The sequence below is a fragment of the Oncorhynchus keta genome, chromosome 15 (genome assembly GCF_023373465.1).
Source record: "Oncorhynchus keta strain PuntledgeMale-10-30-2019 chromosome 15, Oket_V2, whole genome shotgun sequence".
NCBI classification, from domain to species: Eukaryota; Metazoa; Chordata; class Actinopteri; order Salmoniformes; family Salmonidae; genus Oncorhynchus; species Oncorhynchus keta.
The window spans coordinates 25,757,067-25,783,335 of NC_068435.1; the positions used below are offsets into that span (position 1 = coordinate 25,757,067).

Sequence of the window (26,269 nt, forward strand, 5' to 3'; positions counted from 1 at the left end):
TGGGCCATTCCTCCTGACAAAGCTGGTGTAACTGAGTAAGGTTGTAGGCCTCCTTGCTCGCACACACTTTTTCAGTTCTGCCCATAAATCTTCTATAGGATTGAGGTCAGGACTTGGTGACGGCCACTCCAATACCTTGCCTTTATTGTCCTTAAGCTATTTTGCCACAACTTTGGAAGTATGCTTGGGGTCATTGTCCATTTGGAAGACCCATTTGCAACCAAGCTTTAACTTCCTGACTGATGTCTTGAGATGTTGCTTCAATATATCCACATAATTTTCCTCCCTCGTGATGCCATCTATTTTGTGAAGTGCACCAGTCCCTCCTGCAGCAAAGCACCCCAACAACATGATGCTACCACCCCTGTGCTTCATGGTTGGGATGGTGTTCTTCAGCTTGCAAGCATACCCCATGGTACCTGGTACCTTCAGGCATTTGGAAATTGTTCCCAAGGATGAACAAGACTTGGAGGTCTACAATTGTTTTTCTGAAGTCTTGGCTGATTTCTTTTGATTTTCCTATGATGTCAAGCGAAGAGGCACTGAGTTTGAAGGTAGGCGTTGAAATACATCCTCAGGTACACCTCCAATTGACGTCAATTAGCCTATTCAAAGCTTCTAAAGCCATGCCATCATTTTTGGAATTCTCCAAGCTGTTTAAAGGCAGTCAACTTAGTGTATGTAAACTTCTGACCCACTGGAATTGGGATACAATGAATAAGTTTAATAATCTGCATGTAAACAATTGTTGGAAAAATTACTTGTTAACAATACATTTGTGGAGTCGTTGAAAAACAAGTTAATGACTCCAACCAAGTGTATGTAAACTGTATATTTTCCATGAAATATTTGCCTTTTCCAGCTACAATAGTCATTTACAACAGTAACAATGTCCACACTGTGTTTCAGATCAATTTTATGTTATTTTAATGGCCCCCCCAAAAATCGATTGGCTTTCAAAAACAAGGACATTTCTAAGTGACCCCAAACTTTTGAACGGTAGTGTACATGTGTAACATTACAGTATAATCACAAAAACAGAAGTGCCGTAGACTTATGAGATGTTACAGTAGTGTGCTTTCAATGCTGGATCAAGTATCGTGTTTTTGGTGGGTCCCTTCTGAATCCTTCATGCAGTTGGTCAGGAAAGCCAGGCATCGCTTGGAGTACTCCTCTGGAAAGTCACGGAAGTGGCTCACACGGGCAGGGGTTTTGACCATGAGGTCAACATCATTGTACCGAATCACTCGATCAGCTCTGGAGTACAGGTACAGCTGTGGCCAGGTAGGAAGGCTCTCCCGGATGGCATCGTAGTGGTTCTTGTTGATGTACTTGGTCACAGGGTATAGAACCACCCTGGGCAGGAAAACTGTTACAGCAAACAGTGCCAAGAGAACATACATCAACATCACATTGAATTTGGGTCACAGAGTGGCTGTAAGAGCCCGTAATACCCCCCTCACATTTCGAGTGCCTGGGGCACTGTCCACCACAGCCCCAACTATACAGAGGGTGCTGAACTGTTTACGACTGTGCAAGAGCTCAACAATGTAGCGGTAAAGCATGAATCCCCCGTTGCTGAACACATGGGAAAATATGGGACTGTTTTCCACCTCGTAATCATAGAGTATCTCAAGCAGTTTGAGGGCAGTGTTACTCAGCTCCTTGTAGCCAAAAGATTCAGAGAAGAATACTGTCTTCAAGGCCGCTGTGTAGCAAATATTGACACAACCCTGGAACAAAAAGGGGGGAAAGGTAAGTCACACATTAATAATGAAGTGGATTAATAATTTATTGAAATGACAGGAATCATTAACCACCACAATAGTTTAAGTCCAACATGTTCGTTATAAATTGACCTGTACTTGGCAAGATGTTTGTCTCTGCATCCAGCCCATCCCAGCAGTATGACAACTGGTTATTTTGTTCCATGCCAGTGTCTATCTGAAAGGAGAGAGAAAAAAAGTTCTGATTAGTAAATTAGCTAGCTACCTAACCAGGACAACTAATTTAGCTAGCTAACGTTAGCAAGCAGCCTTTGAGTCACTGAATTATGGACAAACCTGCCAGAGCCAACGTTGACTAAATAGCTCATGCCATGGCTCTGGGTGACACTCAGGTGACAGATAACTTTGCGTCTCGTTAGCTAGCTAGCCTAGCAAGGCTATCGATAACAAATTGCTCACCCGAGACCAATGCATCTGGACACACAATGGTGTAGTCCACGCCATCATTTGCCATTTTGTAGCCCGTTATAATCTCTCTTTCAGTTTTGCTATACGATTCATTTGGCACATGCGTCAGCTGGAATTTAACGCGTTGACAGGTTTTACTCGCCGCCAATCGCTACGTAAGTCAACGGGTTGCAGTCCGTTCATTGGTTCGCGTTTCCTTCTCGAAACATTCAGTTCCATGTTCCTCCGTGAGATGGCGGAAAACGTCCATATTAGAGTTGTCAAGCTTCTGTAGAAAAACGAGTCTAATATTTCACTCAGAATAACATGGGAATTATTTGACAACATTACGCAATCTGTGGAATAACAATTGATTATGTTATTGCTTTATTTAATTGGAACAACATCGATGTACCAAATTATGTGATTGGTAGTAGAGACATGTGAAATAACTGTAGACTAGAGTCGATGCATAGTAGAGGTAAATTAGTATTCACAGCTGGTAAAATGCTGATATACTTTCACACTACTATCAATATTCGAGCTAACACAGTAGATAATAAAATACTGTACATTACACCCCATCATAAAGTAAAACGGTGTCGCTGGCTCGTCGGTGAATGGAAGCTCCAGCTGTCAATCTGGACGTGAAAAGGCGGAGGAGGGCAGGTCAGTGGGAGTGTTGAAGGAGCCAGACAACACTGCGCAGCAGAGCTGTCAAACAGTTGAAATATCTAACCACGGCAGACGGCAATTGTGTCTTACTAATGAGAAAACAAAATGCCACATAAGGGGGACTGTGAGTTTACGGTCAGCTATACTTCGTGTAGTTAGCTAGAGTTACTTCGGCGTTGGCAGCATAACTTCTAGTTTGTTAGCGAACTGGAGTGGCTAACGTTAGCTAGCATCTCGTCTTGGACTGTTGACAAACTAAACTAGCTAACGGTATCTAGCTACACCAGCGAGCTAGCCAACTAACCACAATAAAGTTAACCGGCTAGATAACGTTACTCTACCAGCTCGTTCATGGGGAGTATATCAAATAGCCTGCGAGTTATTATTGCAGTGAGATGGAACTAAGTTTGGCCTGTTTCATCAAGTTGTTGAAGAGTCCATCATCTCATCGTTTTAATGACACACGACAAGGTAAGAACTCTTGATAACTCTGCCACTGCTGCCAGCATGCGAGGTTGCTAGCTAATTTAGCAAGCTGGTTAGTTAACGAAGCCAGACATTCAAATTAACTAACAGTAATGTGACCATTTAGTAACTAACTAGACAATCATTTGGTCAGCATATTGTATCCAAGCTCAATATATATTCGTTGCTAGGTTATAGGTTGATAATTCCAGATAAGGAGAAATTGGGCCCTCTCCTATGAACAAGACTCGGTCATTATTTAAAATCTCAGGAATGTCAGGTATGCTGTTGCCATCCCTGATACGCACCATTTACAACAGATAAGGCTCAGATAGTGAAACTAAGAATAACTCATATGTGGTGAATGCAATTCGTTGACTAGCTATTTCACAACAGAAACCTAACAATATTATCATTTATAGGCCTATACATAATGCTTTCTGTTTTCTACCCTCACCCACTCATCCCTTTTTTAATGGGGATTATCAATCTTGCACTTCCTCATAACCAGCTGACCCTCCTGTTAGGATGATTTACAATATACACCTTTTATTGTAGCCCATTTACACAGCTGTATAGGTTAAAAAAAACATTGCCTCAGGGGATCACAGGGATGTCCCATCTGTTTTTTTTTTTATTTATTAGTGGCCCAGCCCTCTGTTAAAATTCCTCCACTTTTCCTTGCGGAGTCCCTTTATAGTTGAGTCTGCGATGTATCACTTTGGAAGCATGCATTATGTCCACACTGGCCTTATTGTTTTTCACCAGTTATGAGGTGTAGCTACTACTGAGATGCTAGGGAGGGAAGTTCGTGTTTAGACTGGAGAAATCCCTCTTTGCCTGTATACAGTAGCCACAATGTGGCTGTGGAAGGTTTGAAATGACATCCGTTATTTATATTGTTTCTGCTTTGAATGAAGGGAAATGTATCTTCTTCTTTTTTTACACAGACAAGGCATAGCAGCAATTCAAATGGAAGAACTAACTCATATGTTATATATTCATTCTGCTTCTGAAAATATTATTTGTTTCAAGTGGCTATTTTACTCATTGTTGGCAGTGGGTGTTTGATCATTATCATACAAATGCTAATTGGCAAAGATGCTTTTAGAGGTAGAGGAGGATAACATCCTTTTTAAGGATACGGCTCAAGCAGCAAAAATATCCCTGAACTGGACGATTTGATTTCAGTTGTTTTAGTTTGGGATTGGATGGGGGATGGGAATCTCACAAGAGGCTGAATTAAATATAATTATTTTCCCAGAGTTTAATAGATCCTCTCTAGTGAAGTCACTAACTCAAGAAAAGGGGAGGACAACCAGCCCTTTGAGTAAACTCAGTAGACCTGTGCATGCTGGGAAAATCAGGGGTCCTGAATAATATAAATCAAAGGGCTGCTTCCTATGATCATTACTATGGGGTTCTTATGTCTCCTTTTATTCCTGTTCATGGCTCCCTGGTTTGTTTTGGATCCCAGTCTTGTACTTGAGCTTTATCTTGGCTTAATCTCATATAATTGGACAACCAATCCCTATTAGAGCCATTATTTGTGAACTTGTTGAGAGCGGTGGGGTTGGAGCCCTGCCTGCCGTGTGTGTCTAAGAAGATTGACCTTATCTAAAGTAATGCTTTTGTCTTTATTTTTTGTCTTGTTGAGGGAAAAAAAATAGGAAATGTTAGAGGAATGTGTTAAATAGATTAGGCTCATTATGCCCCTCATGGCATCTTAAACGAACGACATGTGTATAAGATCACACCACACACACTTATGAATTACAATACTTGAGGGGTACATGCATCACCATTTTTTTTCCATACAGATGCTACAGATGAACAGGTGCTATGGATAACAGCTGAAAATTGTAATCTTTTTGTGTTTTCTGGCTGGTCTTCTGCAGCATGTAAACCACCCAAACACACCATTTCCTCAGTCTGCCTGCTGAGATAGGATTTTTGTGTTTCTTTCCCCTTAGGGCTGTAAAGGGTTGCAAAGGAGTTGTCGAAAATGTGAAACTTTCATTGAGTCCTCCACAGAGTTCACAGTGAAGAAGCAATGATGGATCGGAACAAGCGCAACTCCATCGCCGGCTTCCCCTCCATGAGGCCTGACCGGCTCGATGACCTGGATGGTGGAGGAGGAGGGGAATGGGCCCCGTCTCAGGTGGGAAGAGTGTGCCCCTCATCCTACCGTGCCCTCATCAGTGCCTTCTCCTGCCTGACGCGCCTTGATGACTTCATTTGCGAGTGGATCGGCTCTGGCTTCTTCTCAGAGGTCTACAGAGTGAGTTTGTTAAGCTTGACCTGAAATGCAAGAGGTTTATGCCTGGTAGGTGTTGTGATTAATTCATATCAACACACAGTCACCTCAAGTTATTGGTACCCTTGATAAAGATGATTAAAAACAGACTATAAAAAAAATAACTGGTAAAATAACGGATAAAAAAATTAAATTAAAATAAAGAACACAAATACCAAGCTATCTTGTATGCTAAAAAAATGTGAAATGATTTTATATGAATACGATTGCTCAGAGAAAGAGATTTTGTACCAAAACAAATCTCAGATTATTGGCATCCCTACTTTAAATTAATCTAAGCTTAACCCTGTGAGACCTACAGTTGCAAAAATGCAACATGTCCTAAATTGCATCATGTACCTAAAAAATGTCAAACAGTACACAGGCTGCATTTCTACAGGCAGACACATTTTTATATAGATTTTTTCACTTATTGGCCTTTTGACCATGATTGTTTAGAAGATCTGATGTGTTTGGTCAAAATATTAATTTGTGGAAAAATAATTGGGCTGACATTTTGAGATTTGGTTGTACATCAGCAGTTTTTGTCAGTCACTTAGCCCATGTCAGCAGCAACAACAACAAACAATTGATTGGTTAATTAGTCTAGCCAGCCATCTAAACTTCTAGTCATGGTCATAATCACGGTCAAATTATTGCCCGGGGGGGCAAATTGATTTTGTTAGTCACTCTCTCTCAGATATCATATTAACTGCAAACATTTCTCTCTGCCACATTGGAAAATTTTGTAGAATTGCAGGAAATCAACTCTAAAACCTTGCAACAACATTTCCCTTAGGGCCCCCAAAAGGCTAGGGCTGACTCTGACTGCATGTGTGGGTATGGATGTGGGTACTCAGTCCCGTGAGCCATTGTAGCTCCTCATGATAAGTTACGATTTTTTTGTGCAAAGTTGCTTATCCCTACTGTAAAGCAATGGTGTGTCATTTCACTCCACCTATCCGGTGTGTGACAATAAGGACACACACCAGATTACTTAGAAACCTATGATCTCATACACTGAGTTCAGCCCTCATTCTATAATTAAATATGTCAGTGGTCCGCAATACAGTTAGCTAATACATTGACTTCTGTGCAGAGTAGGAAAACCCTGCACCTCCCTCCAAAACACCCAGAGATGTTAGGTTATGGACCAGCCCTTATTGAGGTCAGACAGGCCCTTAGAGCATGCAGATACTCATGTGGCCTCTCCCTATTTCATTGATTGGTTCTCTCACAATGGACTGATTTGGGACGAGCGAAAAGCCCTTCTATATTTCCATGTCGATGTGGTTACACCTCGGAGAGCTCCCTCTGAAGAGGTTTAGTGATGGGACTGGTAGTTAGGCTACAATGGCTCTCGGGTAAGTGCTGTATCGTAAATTACACTAACCCAACCTTGACAGAGTTGGTACTCGCACAGAGATGGCTGTTGACATCTGATAGGTCAAGTCCTTAACCTGACCTCAAAACATCAGTAAACTGCCTACATTCACTTTTTGTTGTAACTCCTGTTTTCATTTCCTCCACCCTCAGCGCTCTTGGAAGTTAAGCCTATTTGCATTTTTATTTTCAATGCAATTAGTTGTAGACTATAGAATTCATCCCTACCTACTGAAATCAGAGTATTCTGTTTTTGATTGCACAAGTACCACAATAATGTCAGCACCCACCCATGTCCCATGTCTTGGATCTTAGTCATACATACAGATGGAACAGAAATAGAATGCTGAGCAGTTTACATATCTAATAGTAAATGATAACCTCAGTTTAATTGAAAGAAGCTAGGTCTGGAGCCATGCGGCACAGTGTAGGCTATTGCCTGCCTCCGAGCATGGTCACAGCAGTCTGCCTTGGGACCGCTCATTCACTACTCATTGAATTCAAAGGGTTAATGCACACCACTCACACAGTACCGATCACTGACTTGGTGGGGGGGAAGGGCAGCGTGTATGCTCCTGCCCCAGGCTGTCTGAGGGGAAGTAATTACACCGTGTATTTTAGGGAGGGAATGCCCACCCAACTTCAACATGATTGGGGCCTGCTGCTCTACATGTATTCCTCTTGTTGAACAAATGCTAAATACATTTCTTCCTCTATTAACCTGAACGCTCACCCATGTTATAAACGCTGTTTGATCCTTGGGGCCATTATAATGTTATAGCATCATCTGTTTCAAGTGATGCACCGATGTTAATTTTTTGGCCGATATCTGATATTTTCCTTGCCAAAAAAAATGCAGATACCGATTTAATCGGCAAAAATGCAAAAACAAAGTGTTGAAGAAAGTAAAAGTGCAATATGTGCCATGCAAAAAAGCTAACGTTTAAAATTCCTTGCTCAGAACATGAGAACATATGAAAGCTGGTGGTTCCTTTTAACATGAGTCTTCAATATTCCCAGGTAAGAAGTTTTAGGTTGTAGTTATTATAGGACTATTTCTTTCTATACCATTTGTATTTCATATACCTTTGACTATTGGATGTTCTTATAGGCACTTTAGTATTGCCAGTGTAACAGTATAGCTTCCAGGAACACATCGGCAACAGCCACCCTCGAAGCAGCATTACCCATGCAGAGCAAGGGGAACAACCACTCCAAGTCTCAGAGCGAGTGACATTTTAAATGCTATTAGCGCGCACCCCGCTAACTAGCTAGCCATTTCACATCAGTTACACCAGCCTAATCTCGGGAGTTGATAGGCTTGAAGTCATAAACAGCGCAATGCTTCAAGTATTGCGAAGAGCTGCTGTCAAACGCACAAAAGTGCTGTTTGAATGAATGCGTACGAGCCTGCTGCTGCCTACCATCGCTCAGTCAGACTGCTCTATCAAATCATAGACTTAATTATAACATAATAACACACAGAAATACGAGCCTTTGGTCATTAATATATAGTTTTATTCTTTCAGTGAAATATGGAACCGTTCCGTATTTTATCTAACGGATGGCATCCATAAGTCTAAATATTCCTATTACATTGCACAACCTTCAATGTTATGTCATAATTACGTAAAATTCTGGCAAATTAGACGGCCCAAACTGTTGCATATACCCTGACTCTGCGTGCAATGAACGCAAGAGAAGTGACACAATTTCACCTGGTTAATATTGCCTGCTAACCTGGATTTCTTTTAGCTAAATATGCAGGTTTCAAAAATAAATACTTCTGTGTATAGATTTTAAGAAAGGCATTGATGTTTATGGTTAGGTACACATTGGAGCAACGACAGTCCTTTTTCGCAAATACGCACAGCATCGATTATATGCAACGCAGGACACACTAGATAAACTAGTAATATCATCAACCATGTGTAGTTAACTACTGATTATGATTATGTTAAACTGATTATGATTGATTGTTTTTTTTAATAAGAAGTTTAATGCTAGTTAGAAATTTAACTTGGCTTCTTACTGCATTTGCGTAACAGGCAGGCTCCTCGTGGAGTGCAATGTAATGAGGTGGTTAGAGCGTTGGACTAGTTAACTGTAAGGTTGCAAGATTGAATCCCTGAGCTGATAAGGTAAAAACCGTTCCTAGGCCGTCATTGAAAATAGGAATGTGTTCTTAACTGACATGCTTAGTTAAATAAAGGTGTAAAAACATTTATTTTTAATAAATCGGTGTCCAAAAATACAGATTTCCGATTTGTTAGGAAAACTTGAAATCGTCCCTAATTAATGGAATGTGGAATTCTGATTAATCGGTCGACCTCTAGTCATTACGTCATGTACCTTTGTTATATAGGTATGTATGCACGTCAGCTTTGACATTGGTTTTGCACATCGGCGTTAAACTAGACATTGGGCCGATACCGATGTTGGCATTTTTAGCTAAAATTGTCAGATTCCGATATTGTGCATCCCTAGCTGTTTCCAGTCTTTTCCACTTGAGATACTATGGTTCTGCCTCATGTGATGACTTGGGCTTTATGAGTGCAATGATATTTACCCTCGTTGCTTGTCAGTTTGATTTGTCGTCTCACTTAATGGACCCAAATATTTACTGTGTAATGAGGTTTCCATATCTGTCTAAGCAAAGGGACAATAGATCTACATTGCTTTGAAAATACATGAAATCAATGGAATGATCTGTTTCTTAGACTGTGTCATGTTAACATGACTAGCTGGAGAGACAGATTGGAAGTGCAGGGCCTTGCTGGAGCAGCCTATGGGTCTTTGTTTGAGTCAGACTCTTCTCTTTTCTCTCCTGGTGGGGAAAGAGTGTGAATGGGGAGGGTCTAGAGGATGCCATCTGCTGCCTGCTTCTCTACTCCAGGGAAGAGGAAGGCTAGCTCCTTCTTTGTACTTGAACTTCAAGAGTGGCTAACGAAGCATTTGTCATTGGAGAGACTCATCCAAATGCTTCATAAATAAGGCCTAGATCAGTCAGCTTCCTTTTTCTGTACCTCAAACTTCCTCTTATCTCCTCTCTCCAACAGTGTTGATATACAACTCATATCTGTAGGAAAGTGATCATAGTGATTAGGAAAAATATAACATGCACAGTATATAACCATTTATATGCATTGTATCTATTATTGTACCTGCAGACTTTGACCTGAGTGGAGCGATTTAGTATATTCTTAGTGACTGTTGGTTTCAATGTCTTAATATTTCAGCTGGAGGAAGTGAGCAGTAGCAGATCAAGCTCACAATTTTCTCACCCTAATTCATAACTTCCTGTGGTTATGGCCCTCTGAGAAAGCATATCAATCTGACTTAAGCTTAGCGATATACAGAGAGAGTTCTGTATTGTTGTAGGTGTTCGGCTATGTATTCTCTACCAAAGCATAGTCTACATTTTCTTAGCCTCGGCTCACTGTTCCTTCTAGTGCACAACTGTGGATGACAGTCAGCCACTTATCTTTGATCACATCAGAGATGATGCTGCAAGGAAGGCCAGTAACTGACCTCATTCACAGTAGAAATAGGGAGTCAGCAGGCCTATTGCTATGGTTTCTGGATTTGGAATGAAAGGTTAGAGCAAGTCATGCTCCATGATCTTGGAATATTGATCATGTTTTGAGAGTAGTGTCCTCATTAGAAGAGAATATTGATAAGGGAGCTGTATGGTTATAGAGAGAAGTTTATATTTTCAGTGTAACCTCCTAGATATCGCCTAAATGACCGGATTGTTGTGTTTGTTGCAGGTGCGCCACAGAGTGTCGGGCCAGGTGATGGCTCTGAAGATGAACAAACTGAGCAGTAATCGAGCCAACATGCTGAGAGAGGTCCAACTGATGAACAGACTGTCCCATCCCAATATCCTCCGGTGAGTTCCAGGAAACAAAATGATGTCTACCATTAACTATATTCAGCATCATTTTTCTTCGGCACACCACCATCATCAATATTTTGTATAGTTTGTATATCGATCTGTCCATTGAAGAAACATAAAATTCCTTCTGCAATATTATGCAATAGTGTTGAATTAATTATCTCAAGGGGATATAAAAAATTGTGTAAAATACAGGGATAGTAAAGTTGAGTTATGGTGCCATATTCATAAGTACGTTTTTTTTCTTATGGATTTCTAGTCTAATCTGTCATTTTTAAATGTATTTTTTTAGAATGTGACTAAATATCAGTCATTTTTTAGATTTGGATCTGTAGCTATTTGTCAAAATGACATTTGCCTTTCTAATGGAATCAGTTGGGTGACCTTGATCTCCCTGGTTCCGCAGAAAGCAGGTCAGAAATCTATTAACAATGGTTTTCTGGAACGACATCCTGAGTTTGGATTTCATTGACATGTACGCCCTTTCCTTTTTCACTTTCTTCTCACCAAGGCTGTTTTATTTTCGTATAGCGTTGTGAGCCTGTAAAATGGGCATAAATATTTGACCAAACCCATCATGATGGGACATAATGTTTAGGATACATAATTGTATGACCAGCTATTTCTAATCTGTGAATTTAATAACCTCATGGATTCGGCTGACTGAGGCTTTGCATGATCCTGGAGGTTGATCAAGTTTCTCTGTGATTCCTGCCATTCTGAACACGCGATGTGTCTCTGTACTGGATGATATTCTACAGAGGTCACATTCTGCTGTAGGTGGTGGGTGGGAAAGCGAGAGTGTCTGTAAGTGCTGTGCTACAATCACAGCTTTGTTGCAGCCAGTTCTGTGGGGGTGGGCAGACGAGGATGAGGGGGTCTTTGTCTGAGGAGCCCTTTGAGGACCCACAAAGTCTCACGTTTATTGGGTCATAACTCTAGCGGCTCCAACACTCGCTGTGCATACGGCCTGGCCCGTGTGTTAGGATATTGATACAGGCAATTTGTGTAATTTAGAGAAAAAAAATACTTGACTGTGACTCCGGCCTGTTAAGATTTGTAAGCAGTATCTCAAGAAAAGAGAGGAAAAAGAGATTGAATGCAGCTCAAGAGAGTGAACCTTGTTTTCCCCCTGAAAATGACATTCTTGTTTGCACCTCTTGTCTTGTCTTGCAGCCCACCAGTGCAGAAATATTTAACCATTTCCACACCAAGAGCATTGTAATTTTTATCTCAAAAGGACTATGTTGTGGCCTCCCGGGGGGCGTAGTGGTCTCTGGTAGCTGTGCCACCAGAGTCTCTGGGTTCGCTCTCTGTCACAGCCGGCCGCAACCGGGAGGTCTGTGGGGCGACGCACAATTGGCCTAGCGCCGTCTGGGTTTGGGAGGGTTTAGCCGGTAGGGATATCCTTGTCTCATCGAGCACTAGCGACTCCTGTGGCAGGCCGGGCACAGTGCATGCTGACCAGGTCGCCAGGTGCACAGTGTTTCCTCCGACACATTGGTGCGGCTGACTTACGGGTTGGATGCACATGTGTTAAGAAGCAGTTGGTTGGGTTGTGTTTCGGAGGACGCATGGCTTTTGACCTTCGTCTCTCCCAAGCCCGTACGAGAGTTGTAGTGATGAGACAAGTTAGTAACTACTAATAATTGGATACCACGAAATTGGGGAGAAAGGGGGGTAAAAAAATAAAAAAAGGACTATTGTCCTTCGGCTAGATTGACATTTTGTACAACCGAGGCTGCATTTACACAGGCAGCCCAAGTCAGATATTTTTTCCACTAATTGGTCTTTTGCCCAATCACACCTGACCTGATTGGTCCAAAGACCAATTAGTTCGGAATGGGCTGCCTGTGCAAACACAGACATGTATACACAGCCCACTCAAATGTTTTTTTTTCTGGACCCCCATAGCTTAGTCATGTCAATATAGATCAAGATTCTAAAAGAAATTGGCAACGTGAGAGAGGCACAACAGGAAATATGTCTCCACCACATGTATCACTGTGGCAATTACATGGAAACATGACCAGTCTTTTTTTCTTTGTTTTGTCTTCCTCCAGGTTCATGGGTGTGTGTGTTCAGGAAGGCCAGCTCCATGCTCTGACCGAGGTAAGAGGAACCACTGTTCTATAGGAGGCTCTAAGACACAAAGAAGATGGGTATCTCCGGCGTAGGCTGACTGTCGCTGGCTGTCACGTTTCAGGTTGGAACGTTGAGACACACTGTTTGCTTATTCAGTTCTCTGTCCACTCGATAATGGAATGTGATTCTAGAAACGTGATGGGTCCTCTAGCATCAGTATAGGCCAAGATGTGTTTTGCTTTTAATGTAGCTAATACTGTCATATTCCCCTCTGAGTCATGTTGCAGGACAGTCAGTTTGATGTTATATTACATGAGTAAGTCTCAGACAAGTAGAACCCTCTAAAAGGTAGCGGTGTGAATATAATGAAAAGGTGTTTGACTGTGTGCCCAGGGGTTTTTCTCAGGTGAACATTGACACATCACCCAGTACAGGGACCTGTAATTGAAAGAACCTTGTGTTTGCCTGAAAGAACAGTTTACATGTGCACAAATAAAGCTGTGTGTTGATATTCTCAATGAGCAGCCAGGGGATGGGTTCCATTAGGACTAAGGTTTGTTTTCAAGCTCATCTTATTGTGTGTGTGTGTGTGTGTGTGTGTGTGTGTGTGTGTGTGTGTGTGTGTGTGTGTGTGTGTGTGTGTCCATGCTCTCTTGTTGCTAATGATTAGCGTTGATTAGTTAGGGAAAAAGCTTTACGACTGTCTGCCACATCACATTCACCCAAGCACTCGTGTCAAGTGAGCGATAGCATGAAGTTATCCAATATGTGGATCCATGGAGATGGAGAGGGAAATGTCTGTGATACCGCTCTCGCAGTTTATCGGTTCTGCTCACCCCACCCCCAGTCTCTTGGGCTTTGATGTCAGCAGCCTAACGCCACAGGCTGTGAATAATGAAAACACTGCATCGTGTGGTTGTTTTGTAGCTACTGCTGTGTTATAAGAACTAGCTGCTAGCTACCAGTACTGTTTACTCTGACTGGATCCTGAATTTAGCGATGGGCCTGACGGACCTCCATGGTAGGAAATGAAGAGTCAAGTTACTGTGCAGCCACAGGCTTAGATACAATCACTCCTCCGTATAAAGCTCCTTGGCTCCGTTGGGTTGGCACAGTAACCTCTGCACTGCTTTCCCACTGCTTGATAGATCTAGGCTACACATTAGGCAAATACCGATTAGGAGCATTATAATCTGGGTAATCCATGACCCACTTGGGGATTACAACATTATTTGAAGATGCTTGCAGTGGTCACGAGACAATGAAATTACCATTTTCTTTCCATCTTTCTTAGCTTTTTTCCCCCCATAGTACCCCGGCTTTTATTTAGTTTGAGGAAAGTTTCCTCAGCTGGTCAATAATATCAGTTGAGAAATTCTAAGAATAGCATCTGTGTAGATTTGTTACTCCATGTTAAGACATTTCAACTTCCTGGGTTTTGCCCCTCTTCTCCTATTGTCCACTGCTCCTACTGTCTCTAATCTGTGGTCACGTGTCAATGGCCTCACACTCCCTTCTCTGGGTGACAAGGTTTGGGGTGGAGGTGGGGTGATGTGGCCTTATAACCTAAAACAGGCCTCCTTGTGTGCCTAGCGTTGGCCTACGCTGCTTCGCTCACTCCTCTGATCTGGAGAGTCTCGTCTATAAACCTACTGGATGCATGGAGTGGATCATATCCACACTGACCGACTGGCAGCAAGATTTGTCTGGGCTTCACCCATTTAGGGGAGGCTCCTAGTGGAGCATTAGGCATGCAGACGACAGATGCAGGGGGGCTACAGAGGAATTTGTAAGGTAAAGCCGACGTAATCCTCTCCTGCGTCTGGGATTGGTTTGGGAATGGTCTGCAGGGCAGGGGGAGGGACGACGGAGGAGGTAGTGTAGAGGGCCTTACAGCATGGGGGGCTTTTAGTGCCTAAGCTTAGACCCATGGACATGAATATCCAACACACTTGAAGTTAATTTGTTTCACTGGTATCGCATGCATATCCTATGGTAAACTATAGGCCTACCTGGACAGTATATTGTCTAGGTTGACTTCTTATCAGGCCGACTTCAAACATTCTACCTGAACAAAGGTAGACTGAAGCACAAGTCAAAAGTGAGTGACGTTGTAACCTCTTCACTTTGGGCAGACTCAATTCTGCTCACTAATCCCATTAAACGGTATAGGCTGTGTTCATATATTGTGATATTTACAAGTTCCAGCTGTGTGAACACAGACACTTTTTTGAGTTATGTTAACTTTCCTAACTTTCCTTCACTTTGCTTTCCCTGCACACAGTCCCGTCTGTGTCTGTCACTGTCATTGTCCCCAAATGTGCCTGGCATTAGATTGATGCTATGTTTAGAGCGCTCAGAGTAACTCAATTGAGTTCTTTGACCTGTCTTTGGGAATGGAGTGGTGTGTAGAGTAGCCCCAAATGACCGACAGGATGCTGTAACAATGACTTGACTTATAGTGCAGTACCTTATCTCTACCTTTTATATAGGGTACACACAGTAGGCCTATATATGGAAATTGAATTCAAGATAATGTGCATTTAAGCCATACTAGTAATGTGTACTTTTGTATGGAAGCCTAATTTTAATAATGGGAGCATTGTGTTTTCTCTCTCGACCTTTCTGCAGTACATCAACGGTGGGAACCTGGAGCAGCTGTTGGACAGCAACAAGCCTCTGAGCTGGGCTGCCAGGCTCAAGCTGGCCTGTGAGATCGCCAATGGCCTGGGCTACCTGCACTCCAAAGGCATCTTCCACCGGGACCTCACCTCCAAAGTGGGTGGCTGTTAACTGTGGATGGATGTGTCCAAAATGGCAACCTATTCCCTACATAGTGCACTACTTTTCTGGTGCACTATATAGGGAATAGGTTGCAATTTCAGATGCACCTGTGTCTCCTTTCTACAACCGAGATAAGAATCGTCGATCTAGTCAGCCTTCATATACAGCAACACGCGCTTCAGTTTCTGTTCTTCAAACCTTGGGAGTTGGAAACTGGTTTTCTGCAGAGTACATAATGTTATTGTAAGATGTGTTTATCTGGCTAAATCGGTGGCTTGTGCATGTGGGCTTTGATGGAAGCTGATGATGGAATGTATGCTCACTGTTTATCCTCAGAACTGCCTGATCAAGTCTGAGGAGAATGTCTACACGGCAGTAGTAGGAGACTTTGGTCTTGCTGAGAAGATTCCCAACCAAGAGTAAGTCATTTCCACGGAAACGCTTATTTATCAAACATGATCATGACCAAAACTCAAATTGAATCCCAAAGTAAAGTATATATATAATCACACACACAGTTGAAGTCAGGAGTTTACATACACCTTAGCCAAATACATTTAAACTATGTTTTTCACAATTCCTGACATTTTATTTCTAGTAAGAATTCCCTGTCTTAGGTCAGTTAGGATCACCACTTTATTTTAAGAATGTGAAATGTCAGAATAATAGTGGAGAAAATGATTTATTTCAGCTTTTATTTCTTTCATCACATTCCCAGTTGGTCAGAAGTTTACATACACTCAATTAGTATTTGGTAGCATTGCCTTTAAATTGTTTAACTTGGGTCAAACGTTTCGGGTAGCCTTCCACAAGCTTCCCGCAATAAGTTGGGTGAATTTTGGCCCATTCCTCCTGACAGAGCTGGTGCAACTGAGTCAGGTTTGTAGGCCTCCTTGCTCACAAATTTTGCCCACAAATTTTCTATAGGATTGAAGTCCGGGCTTTGTGATGGCCACTCCAATACCTTGCCTTTATTGTCCTTTAGCCATTTTGCCACAACTTTGGAAGCATGCTTGGGGTTATTGTCCATTTGGAAGACCCATTTGCAACCAAGCTTTAACTTCCTGACTGATGTCTTGAGATGTTGCTTCAATATATCCACATAATTGATGCCATCTATTTTGTGAAGTGTACCAGTCCCTCCTGCAGCAAAGCACCCCCACAACATGATGCTGCCACCCATGTGCTTCACGGTTGGGATGGTGTTCTTCGGCTTGCAAGCGTCCCCCTTTTTCCTCCAAACGTAACGATGGTCATTATGGGCAAACCGTTCTATTTTTGTTTCATCAGCCCAGAGGACATTTCTCCGAAAAGTGCGATCTTTGTCCCCATGTGCAGTTGCAAAACGTAGTCTGGCTTTTTTATGGCGGTTTTGGAGCAGTGGCTTCTTCCTTGCTGAGCGGCCTTTCAGGTTATGTCGATATAGGACTCGTTTAACTCTGGATATATATTGTACCTGTTTCCTCCAGCATCTTCACAAGGTCCTTTGCTGCTGTTCTGGGATTGATTTGAACTTTTCGCTTCAAAGTACGTTCATCTCTAGGAGATGGTCCCATGGTGTTTATACTTGCGTACTATTGTTTGTACAGATGAACGTGGTACCTTCAGGCATTTGGAAATTGCTCCAATGATGAACCAGACTTGTTTAGGTCTACTTTTTTTTTTCTGAGGTCTTGGCTGATTTCTTTTGATTTTCCCATGATGTCAAGCAAAGAGGCACTGAGTTTGAAGGTCGTCCTTGAAATACATCCACAGGTACACCTCCAATTAACTCAAATGTTGTCAATCAGCCTATTCAAAGCTTCTAAAGCCATGCCATAATTTTCTGGAATTCTCCAAGCTGTTTAAAGGCAGTCAACTTTGTGTATGTAAACTTCTGACCCACTGGAATTGTGATACGGTGAAATAATCTGTCTGTAAACAATTGTTGGAAAAAGTACTTGTCATGCACAAAGTAGATGTCCTAACCGACTTGCCAAAACTATAGTTTGTTAACAAGAAATTTGTGGAGTGGTTGAAAAACGAGTTTTAATGACTCCAACCCAAGTGTATGTAAACATCCGACTTCAACGTGTGTGTGTGTGTGTGGGTGTGTGTTTTATTATTTCATATTTGCTCCTTTGAGTCAGTCCAGTTAAATCCCTCTGTACGAAATGAATGTGGGACTGGGAGGTAAAGGGATGGACAAGTGCCAGTAGAAGGGGGCCATTTGATTAGGAAGGAACATGAAGTACTGTTCAGGTCAGGAATAAACTGGGGCGCTCGGCTAATAATACCAGAACAGGTTAAGAAGGCCCCGCTCTCTCCTGGCTAGGACTTATTACATATGCCTTGCAAAAGTATTCAGACCCCTTGGATTTCTTCACATTTTATTGTGTTACAAAGTAGGATGATTCAAATGTGTTTGTCAATTGTTACTCAACAATATACACAATTCTCTGTCAAAGTGGAGGATTTTATTTTATCAATACAAAATTAAACGACTACAATATAGCCTTTCTACAAGTATTCAGCCCCTTGGTTTAGGCAAGCCTAAATTAGTTTAGGAGTAAAATTTTGCTTAACAAATCACCAAAAAATAAATCCTGGACTCGCTCTGTGTGAAATAATAGGGGTTGACATAAAAAATAATTATGACTACCTCTTCCTCTGTTCCCCATGCATCTGTAAGGTCCCTCAGTCAAGTATTGAATTTCAAACACAGATTATTTCAAAATCTTTATCAAGAAGGGCAGTGATTGATAGATGGGTAACAATAACAAATCAGACATTGACTCTCTTTAAGAATGGTCTAGTTACTAATTATGCTGTGCATTATGTATTAAACCACCTAGACAGCTCAAAGATGGTCATCATTCTGAGCTGCAGTATAGGAATGAAACTGCTTAGGGATGTTATCATGACATGCTGACCACACAGCTCGCGTTACTTGCACGAGCATTGCAAAATGTATTTACACATGTTATTCAATCATTTCATCCAAACTGCTTGTCTGCATTAAGGTGGCAATGGACCTTAAAGTTGGTTGCCAACCTCCATATAAAATCCAAAGAAGAAGACTGAAGGAGGAAAGATTACTAGAAACTAACTAGGTTTACCCTTTTATCTGTGGATTAATTGTCAGAGTAGAGGACCTTGTGCATTTCAGGTAAAATAACAACCCAATGTTTATTCTAGGACAAATTAGCTAGCAACAGCAAGCTAGTGGGCTAAATGGCCATGAATGTTTCGACCTGTCCCCAAATGAATATAGGTGGTTCAGAGCTCATTTTGATATTTCAACCTGTGCGTCCTGATCGCGTCTGGTGTGGCTGGACAAAATCAATATGCACGTGCATGCCCGGTCTACTCGGCATGTGAGGCCATTTGATGATTTTAAAATGGCTAGAGTTCATTGGCTGTGATGAGAGAGAACTAATGGATCAACAACATTGTAGTGACTCCACAATAATGACATAGTGAAAAGAAAAATACAAATATTCCAAAACCTGCATCTTGTATGCAACTAGGCACTAAAGTAATAATGCAAAAACACATGGCAAAGGAATACACTTTCTGGCTTAAATGCAAAGCCCTATGTTTGGGGCAAATCAACAGATCACTGAGTAACTGCTTCCTTATTTTCAAGCATGGTGGTGGCTGCATCATGGTATGGGTATTCTTGACATCGGAAAATACTGGGGAGTTTTTCAGGATTAAAATAAACTGGATTGGGCTAAGCACTGGCAACATCCTAGAGGAAAACCTGCTTAAGTTTGCTTTACTCCAGAGACTGGGAGAAGAATTCACCTTTCAGCAGGACAATAACTTACGACCAAAGACCAAATCTACACTGGAGTTGCTGGAGTTGAAGACATCGACGGTTCCTAAGTGACCAAGTAACAGTATTGTCTTAAATCAGCTTGAAATACTATGGCAAGCCAAGACTTGAAAATTGCTGGCGAAGCATGATCCCCAACACATCATGACAGAGCTTGAAGAATTCTGAAAAGAATAATAGGCAAATATTGCACAATCAAGGTGTGCAAATCTCTTGGAGACTTAACCAAGAAGACTCTTCGCTGTAATGGCTGCCAAAGGTGATTCTAACATGTATGGACTCAGGGAGCTGAATACTTATGCAACGACTATATTTTAGTTTTATTAGTCTTTAAAAAAAGTTTTTTTTCTTCCACTTTGACATATTTTGGCTGGATTGTTGTCAAAAAAATTATAATTAAATCAATTGTAACACAATTAAATGTGAAGAAATCCAAAGGGGTCTGGATCATTTTTTGCAAGGCACTGTACCTGATCATGAATAGACTTGTTCCTCAAAACAGTCATGGAGAAGGAACATCAAATGTTTGGTTTGTCTGCTAATTGTTGTGATAAAAATGGTCATAAGACAACCTCCAGTCTAACGTCTTTCTTGCTGTACTTGTGTTGTGCCTGCAGTGGTGAGGGGGAGAAGCTGGCGGTGGTGGGCTCTCCCTTCTGGATGGCTCCCGAGGTGCTGAGAGATGAACCCTACAATGAGAAGGTAGGTCCCTGACTTCTGAACTCTAAACCTTGACCTCACCCTGAACTAAACCGGACCACTTGTCTCCTACAACCCCCCCCCCCAAAAAAAAGCTAAGAACTCATCTTGAATGTCTGTCTCTCTGTTTCCAGGCGGATGTGTTCTCCTACGGTATTGTCCTCTGTGAGATCATTGCCCGAATACAGGCTGACCCCGATTACCTTCCTCGCACTGAAGTGAGGATTGTTCCGTTTCCTCTGTCCTCTATCGCCTTGATACATCCTGACATTACATAAGACAAACACTCATTACGCTCATGTCTGGTCTAGTTGACATGATGTTGGCACCGGGGGTGGTTTAGAAGAGCACAGGTCTTTCAATATGTTGGGTTAGATGCCAAAAATAGATGAACATGGATAACATCCCAAAGTATGGATTTCCTGTCTGACCTCTCCCCCTACTCCCTCTCTCCTCTCCCTCCCTGATAGAACTTTGGCCTGGATTATCATGCCTTCCAGCACATGGTAGGAGACTGTCCTCATGACTTCCTACAGCTGGCCTTCAACTGCTGCAACGTGAGTCTGCCCTCAATCTCTTAATTATTCCAAAACACACGACTGCTTCCAAAATGTGTATTTGATTGTATGGAAAAGAAACTAGTAACATAATCTGATTTAGTAGTACCCCCTTATCTTGTTTGACCTGGCTACTCTATCCCCTCTCTCCAGATGGACCCCAAGCTGCGGCCCTCGTTCCCGGAGCTCGTCAAGAGGCTGGAGGAGATCCTGTGTCGGTTGAAGGCAGAGGAGTCTGGACGAGAGAGGATCCCCCTCAGTGGGGAAAATGACAAGAAGACCATCCCCAAAGGTGATGTCTCAATCACCTCATATCTAAAGCCCCTTCAGAAGACTGACTGCCAAGGCAGAGGGACTGTTTTATTCATTCTCGAGTTTAATTTTATGAGGATAGCATAACATTAGCATTATCAAAACTACAAACATCACCACCAGATGAACTCCCTAAAACAGTTACAACAGTGTAAAGATGCCCCTCAGTTACCACTTTCCCTTCAATGTCCACTACGCATGATTTTGAATCTCCAAGTCTGTGATCTAGTGTTGCAGATGCACAGACATTAAAACTTCACCTGACATTATTGGTTTTCATAGTGGCAACTCCACCTGACTGCCATGTGTTCGCCTACAGTCCTGCACCACTTGACACCCAGTTTCTTGCACAGTGTCAAGACTGCACAGTGCAGACAAATAGTTTCTTGGAACCAGGAAGAAGCTGTAAACCAAGCAGCAGTGAGGCTGCCAGTAGCTGCTCCACATTGTAATCTGCCTGTTGCGTATCCCCTAGGGTTGCCTCCCAAATTACACCCTTTCCCTTTTATAGTGTACTACTTTTGACCAGGGCTCACACTATATAGGGAATAGGCTGCCATTTTGGATGTACCTCAGGTCTACTCTAAATAGGTCCAGTGGCAAGCCAGGGCTGTCCTTTCCCTCCCAGCTCTGTCCCAAAGAGTAATTTACTTTCCCCAGTCCTTTCCTCTACTGTTATGATAGTTTTGCTTGCAGGTTCAAGTTGCCTTACTACAATTTAACATGACGTACATTTCTAAGCTCTTAAGTGTTTCTCAAATACCCGATTTTGTGAACAAAGAATAAGCTACAGTAATGTTGCTAAGTGGGAACCACCATGTACACAGAGAGTATGTTGGAAATCATTAGTCTTTTCTCAGATTCTATTTCATTTCTAATTTGGTTCATGGGAGTACCGGTTCTGGACTTTGCTTTTGTTTAGCTAGCTTTCCTTCCTCGGCCAGTCACTCCCTCTTCACTGTTTGTCTACCTTCGGCTTCCCAGTCCAATTTAGTATTTCTACATTATATCTTATAAACAATTTGCATATGTTTCCCATAATGTTTCCACCTATGCAATTTACTTCAATGTAAAAATTTGACTGTGCCTTGTTTGTTTCTCTTGCCTGTACTGTCGTTCTTGGCTTATATTGTCCCCTGGTGGTTACATTGGGAACTTACACTTCATAACAATCCCATGTGTTGTGAGGAAGAGATGTTTGACTGTTGCTTCTCTCTCCCTCTCTCTCCAGGTCCAGGTGAAAAGGTCCAGGGGATTAAGAGGGTAAACTCGTTGGGTCTACAGGACGACAAGATCCCTCCCAAATCACCACGTCCTCGTCGCAACATCTGGCTCTCCCGCAGCCAGTCAGACATCTTCTCCCGCAAGCCAGGCAGGAAGGTCAATGTCCATGACCCTTACTACAACCCAGGCCCCAGGGCTGTGCCAGGGGCCCGCAAGATCAACCCCTTCAATGCCCGTGAGGACCTGTGCGGAGGCAAGATCAAGTTCTTTGACGTGCCAAGCAAGTCCGTGTTCTCCCTGATGTTCGACTTGCACTCTCTCCAGGACAGCGTGTTTTCCTCTGGGACCCAGACCCACTCTGGAGCCCCCGTACACCCGGGCATGTGGCAGGAGACCTGGTTCACCGGCAGGCAGTGCCGCTCTCTGCCCGCCTCCCCCCAGCTGGCCCTCTCAGATGGCTCCTGCCCCCCGACCTCCTGTCCCATCTCTGCCACTGTCTACAAGTGTGACCCGGCCCAGCTGGGCCAAGTGGTCAGGCAGAAGGTGCTCAGCGCCTGGGCCAGGAAATATGCTGTGATAGAGATCCCGCCGTACCATGGAGGTCAAGAAAAGGTAAAAAAAGAGGAGGAGAACAGAGTAGATGAGAGCTGGCTTCCTTCTCCCATGCCCAGTGACAGTGCAGAGGCTATGGACTGCTCTAGCAGCCAAGGGAGCCCAGTGGAGGACAAGGACAAACACTTCTACCCCATGCAGGCCCAGAATGGAGGACCAGTGGAGGACAGTAGAGGCGTGGTGTCTATGTGTGAGGAGATGGAGGCTGAGGACCAGGAGGGCATGCAGCAGCAGACCTCCTGTTCCACTGTCACCCTCAGCCCAGCCACAAACGGAGGCCGTCTGAGTCCCATCGTACTGGTGCCATGTACGGCCATACACGCCTCCACAGAACTGCCATCTTCAGTGTGACATCTAGGACTAAAACAGATCATGGAGAAAAGGCGCTTTGAGAGAGACACTCCTCGGAGAGACCCTCAGATCATCTTTATCGATGCTTTGCAGATAGATTATTTTTTCAATATTGTTTTTATTTAATATACTGAAAAGTGCTTGTTTTTTTTCTTAAAGGTGTCCCTAAACCAGGGTTCTTCTAATTCCTTGATGTTATTTGTGTGTATGCTGGTTTTAAATCACTGCCTACTCCTTGATGTTTTATTGTGATTATATTCTGCCCCATAGGGAAATGCATGGAAGTACATGTACAGTTGAAGTCGGAAGTTTACATACACCTTAGCCAAATACATTTAAACTCAGTCTTTCACAATTCCTGACATTTAATCCTTGTAAGAATTCCATGTCTTAGGTGAGTTAGGATCACCACTTTATTTTAAGAATGTGAAATCTCAGATTAAAAGCAGATAATTATTTATTTCAGCTTTTATTTCTTTCATCACATTCCCAGTTGGTCAGAAGTTTACATACACTCAATTAGTATTTGGCAGCATGGCCTTTAAATTGTTTAACTTGGGTCAAATGTTTTGGATAGCCTTCCACAAGCTTCCCACAATACGTTGGGTGAATTTTGGCCCATTCCTCCTGACAGAGCTGGTGTAACTGAGTAAGGTTCTAGGCCTCCTTGCTCGCGCACGCCTTTTCAGTTCTGCCCACAAATTTTCTATGGGATTGAGGTCAGGGCTTTTTGATGGCCACGTCAATACCTTAACTTTGTTGTCCTTAAGCCATTTTGCCACAACTTTGGAAGTATGCTTGGGGTCATTGTCCATTTGGAAGACCCATTTGCGACCAAGCTTTAACTTCCTGACTGATGTCTTGAGATGTTACTTCAATATATCCACATAATTTTCTCTCCTCATGATGCCATCTAGTTTGTGAGTGCACCAGTCCCTCCTGCAGCAAAGCACCCCCACAACATGATGTTGCCACCCCGTGCTCTACGGTTGGGATGGTGTTCTTCGGCTGCAAGCATCCCCCTTTTTCCTCCAAACATTACAATGGTCATTATGGCCCAACAGTTCTGTTTTTGTTTCATCAGACCAGAGGACATTTCTCCAAATAGTATGATCTTTGTACCCATGTGCAGTTGCAAAAAGTATTCTGGCTTTTTTATGGCGGTTTGGTAGCAGTGGCTTCTTCCTTGCTGAGCTGCCTTTCAGGTTATGTCCATATAGGACTTGTTTTGCTGTGGATATAGATACTTTTGTACCCGTTTCCTCCAGCATCTTCACAAGATCCTTTGCTGTTATTCTGGGATTGATTTTCACATTTCGCATGAAAGTACGTTCATCTCTAGGAGACAGAACGCGTCTCCTTCCTGAGTGGTATGACAGCTGCGTGGTCCCATGGTGTTTATACTTGCGTAATATTATTTGTACAGATGAACGTGGTACCTTCAGGCATTAGGAAATTGCTCCAAGGATGAACAAGACTTGTGGAGGTCTACAATTTATTTTCTGAGGTCTTGGCTGATTTCTTTTGATTTTCCAATGATTTCAAGCCAAGAGGCACTGAGTTTGATGGTAGGCCTTGGAATACATGCACAGGTACACTTCCAATTAACTCAAATGTTGTCAATTAGGCTATCAGAAGCTTCTAATGCCATCATTTTCTGGAATTTTCCAAGCTGTTTAAAGCCACAGTCAACTTAGTGTATGTAAACTTCTGACCCACTGGAATTCTGTAAACAATTGTTGGAAATATTACTTGTCATGCACAAAGTAGATGTCCTAACAGACTTGCCAAAACTATAGTTTGTTAACAAGAAATTTGTGGAGTGGTTGAAAAACAAGTTTTAATGACTCCAACTAGTGTATGTAAACTTCCGACTTCAACTATACCTATGAAAGTAACAAATCTAACACTCTTAACATGGAGAAAGGGTTGTGGTCTGAATGAAAAACGGCATACTTACTGCCTTCCCAACATTGAGATCCCTGTCTTAAGACTCATTGTGACTGGTATTATTTTTGTTCTGGACGATTGTGCGTTTCAGATGAACGAGTCCAAGCTAAGGTGTAGGGAATAGATCCTTACCGTTTTTATTAAAGGGCTAGTTAATGAGTGGTTTACCAGACTACTGAGGTCTCTTGTGGAGACTAATAAAAATGTACATTACAGAGCATTTAAACAGTAAACTTACCAGTAAAACAAGTTTGTTTAAATGTACACCCCCACGAGCACTGGAAATGTGATCGTTTGTACGTACTTTTAACATTTTGAAATGTTTGGCAGGCCTATATGTTGGTGTGCACATTTTTAAGGATTGTTTTTCAGATGACTGCTTAGAGAGAAACTGGTTCAGAATCTACCAAAGTATCACTTTATAGCTCTATGTATAGAGGAATGTGTTGAGTGTGGCTTGAATGTGTGATCCACCACACTTTTGTCAGTGGGTCCTATTTTTGGTCAGCAGCTCCGTTGGGTATAAGCTGTGCAAACAGCACTAGTTGGTGTGGATGGCTCACTCACTCGTGCTTTGGTTCATGACTCCCTTGGCACCTGTTTTGATATAATGAAATACTCCAGTAACTACTTTAATAGGAAATTGCACTTGAAAAGAACAATGTTTATTGTTTATCACTACATTTCTATGCAATAAATGTAAACTGTGTCAGGATTGTTTTGCAGAGGATCTATTTTGATATTTATAAAAATATCAATTTGACATCTTTACTGCTTTGTATGCAGTTTGTCTGGATGCAATGTTGTGATATTGATTGTTCAAATTCTTTATTTTGTTGTTATTCCCCTCCAGTCTTGGCTGATTTATGAACATGTATTAGCAGAACGCTGGTTTTAATCCAAATCTGGTTTGAGTTGTACTTTAAGGAACATGTTCCCTATTGGTTAAATAAATGTTTATATTTTGCTTCTTTTGGTGACCCT

The 26,269-nt window shown here is 42.3% G+C and overlaps 1 protein-coding gene and 1 pseudogene across 2 annotated transcripts; one reads left to right on the plus strand and one right to left on the minus strand.

The window, feature by feature from the left end:
- Positions 1–910: 910 nt before the first annotated feature.
- On the minus strand, positions 911–2,334 carry LOC118394660 (transmembrane protein 53-like; annotated as a pseudogene).
- Positions 2,335–2,791: 457 nt separating this feature from the next.
- On the plus strand, positions 2,792–26,256 carry LOC118394661 (dual specificity testis-specific protein kinase 2-like). 2 transcript variants are annotated; one of them, XM_035788101.2, is made up of 11 exons: positions 2,792–3,320; positions 5,349–5,595; positions 10,764–10,885; positions 12,955–13,003; positions 15,608–15,754; positions 16,097–16,179; positions 20,198–20,282; positions 20,414–20,497; positions 20,750–20,836; positions 20,990–21,128; positions 22,380–26,256. In XM_035788101.2, the coding sequence occupies exons 2-11, from the start codon at positions 5,368–5,370 to the stop codon at positions 23,333–23,335; spliced, it is 1,980 nt and encodes a 659-aa protein (XP_035643994.1). In that variant the 5' UTR covers positions 2,792–3,320; positions 5,349–5,367; the 3' UTR covers positions 23,336–26,256. The 2 variants fall into 2 exon arrangements, with proteins under 2 accessions (XP_035643994.1, XP_035643993.1); XM_035788100.2 differs by having other exon boundaries at positions 2,793–3,320; positions 5,288–5,595.
- Positions 26,257–26,269: the final 13 nt, after the last annotated feature.

What these genes read in the sequence shown, in the direction of transcription:
- LOC118394661 (XM_035788101.2), top strand. Translation starts at nt 5,368, where the DNA reads ATGATGGATCGGAACAAGCGCAACTCCATCGCCGGCTTCCCCTCCATG. An exon ending in GAGAAGATTCCCAACCAAGA is followed by an intron (nt 16,180 to 20,197) that starts GTAAGTCATTTC and finishes TTGTGCCTGCAG; the next exon opens with TGGTGAGGGGGAGAAGCTGG. An exon ending in ATTACCTTCCTCGCACTGAA is followed by an intron (nt 20,498 to 20,749) that starts GTGAGGATTGTT and finishes CCTCCCTGATAG; the next exon opens with AACTTTGGCCTGGATTATCA.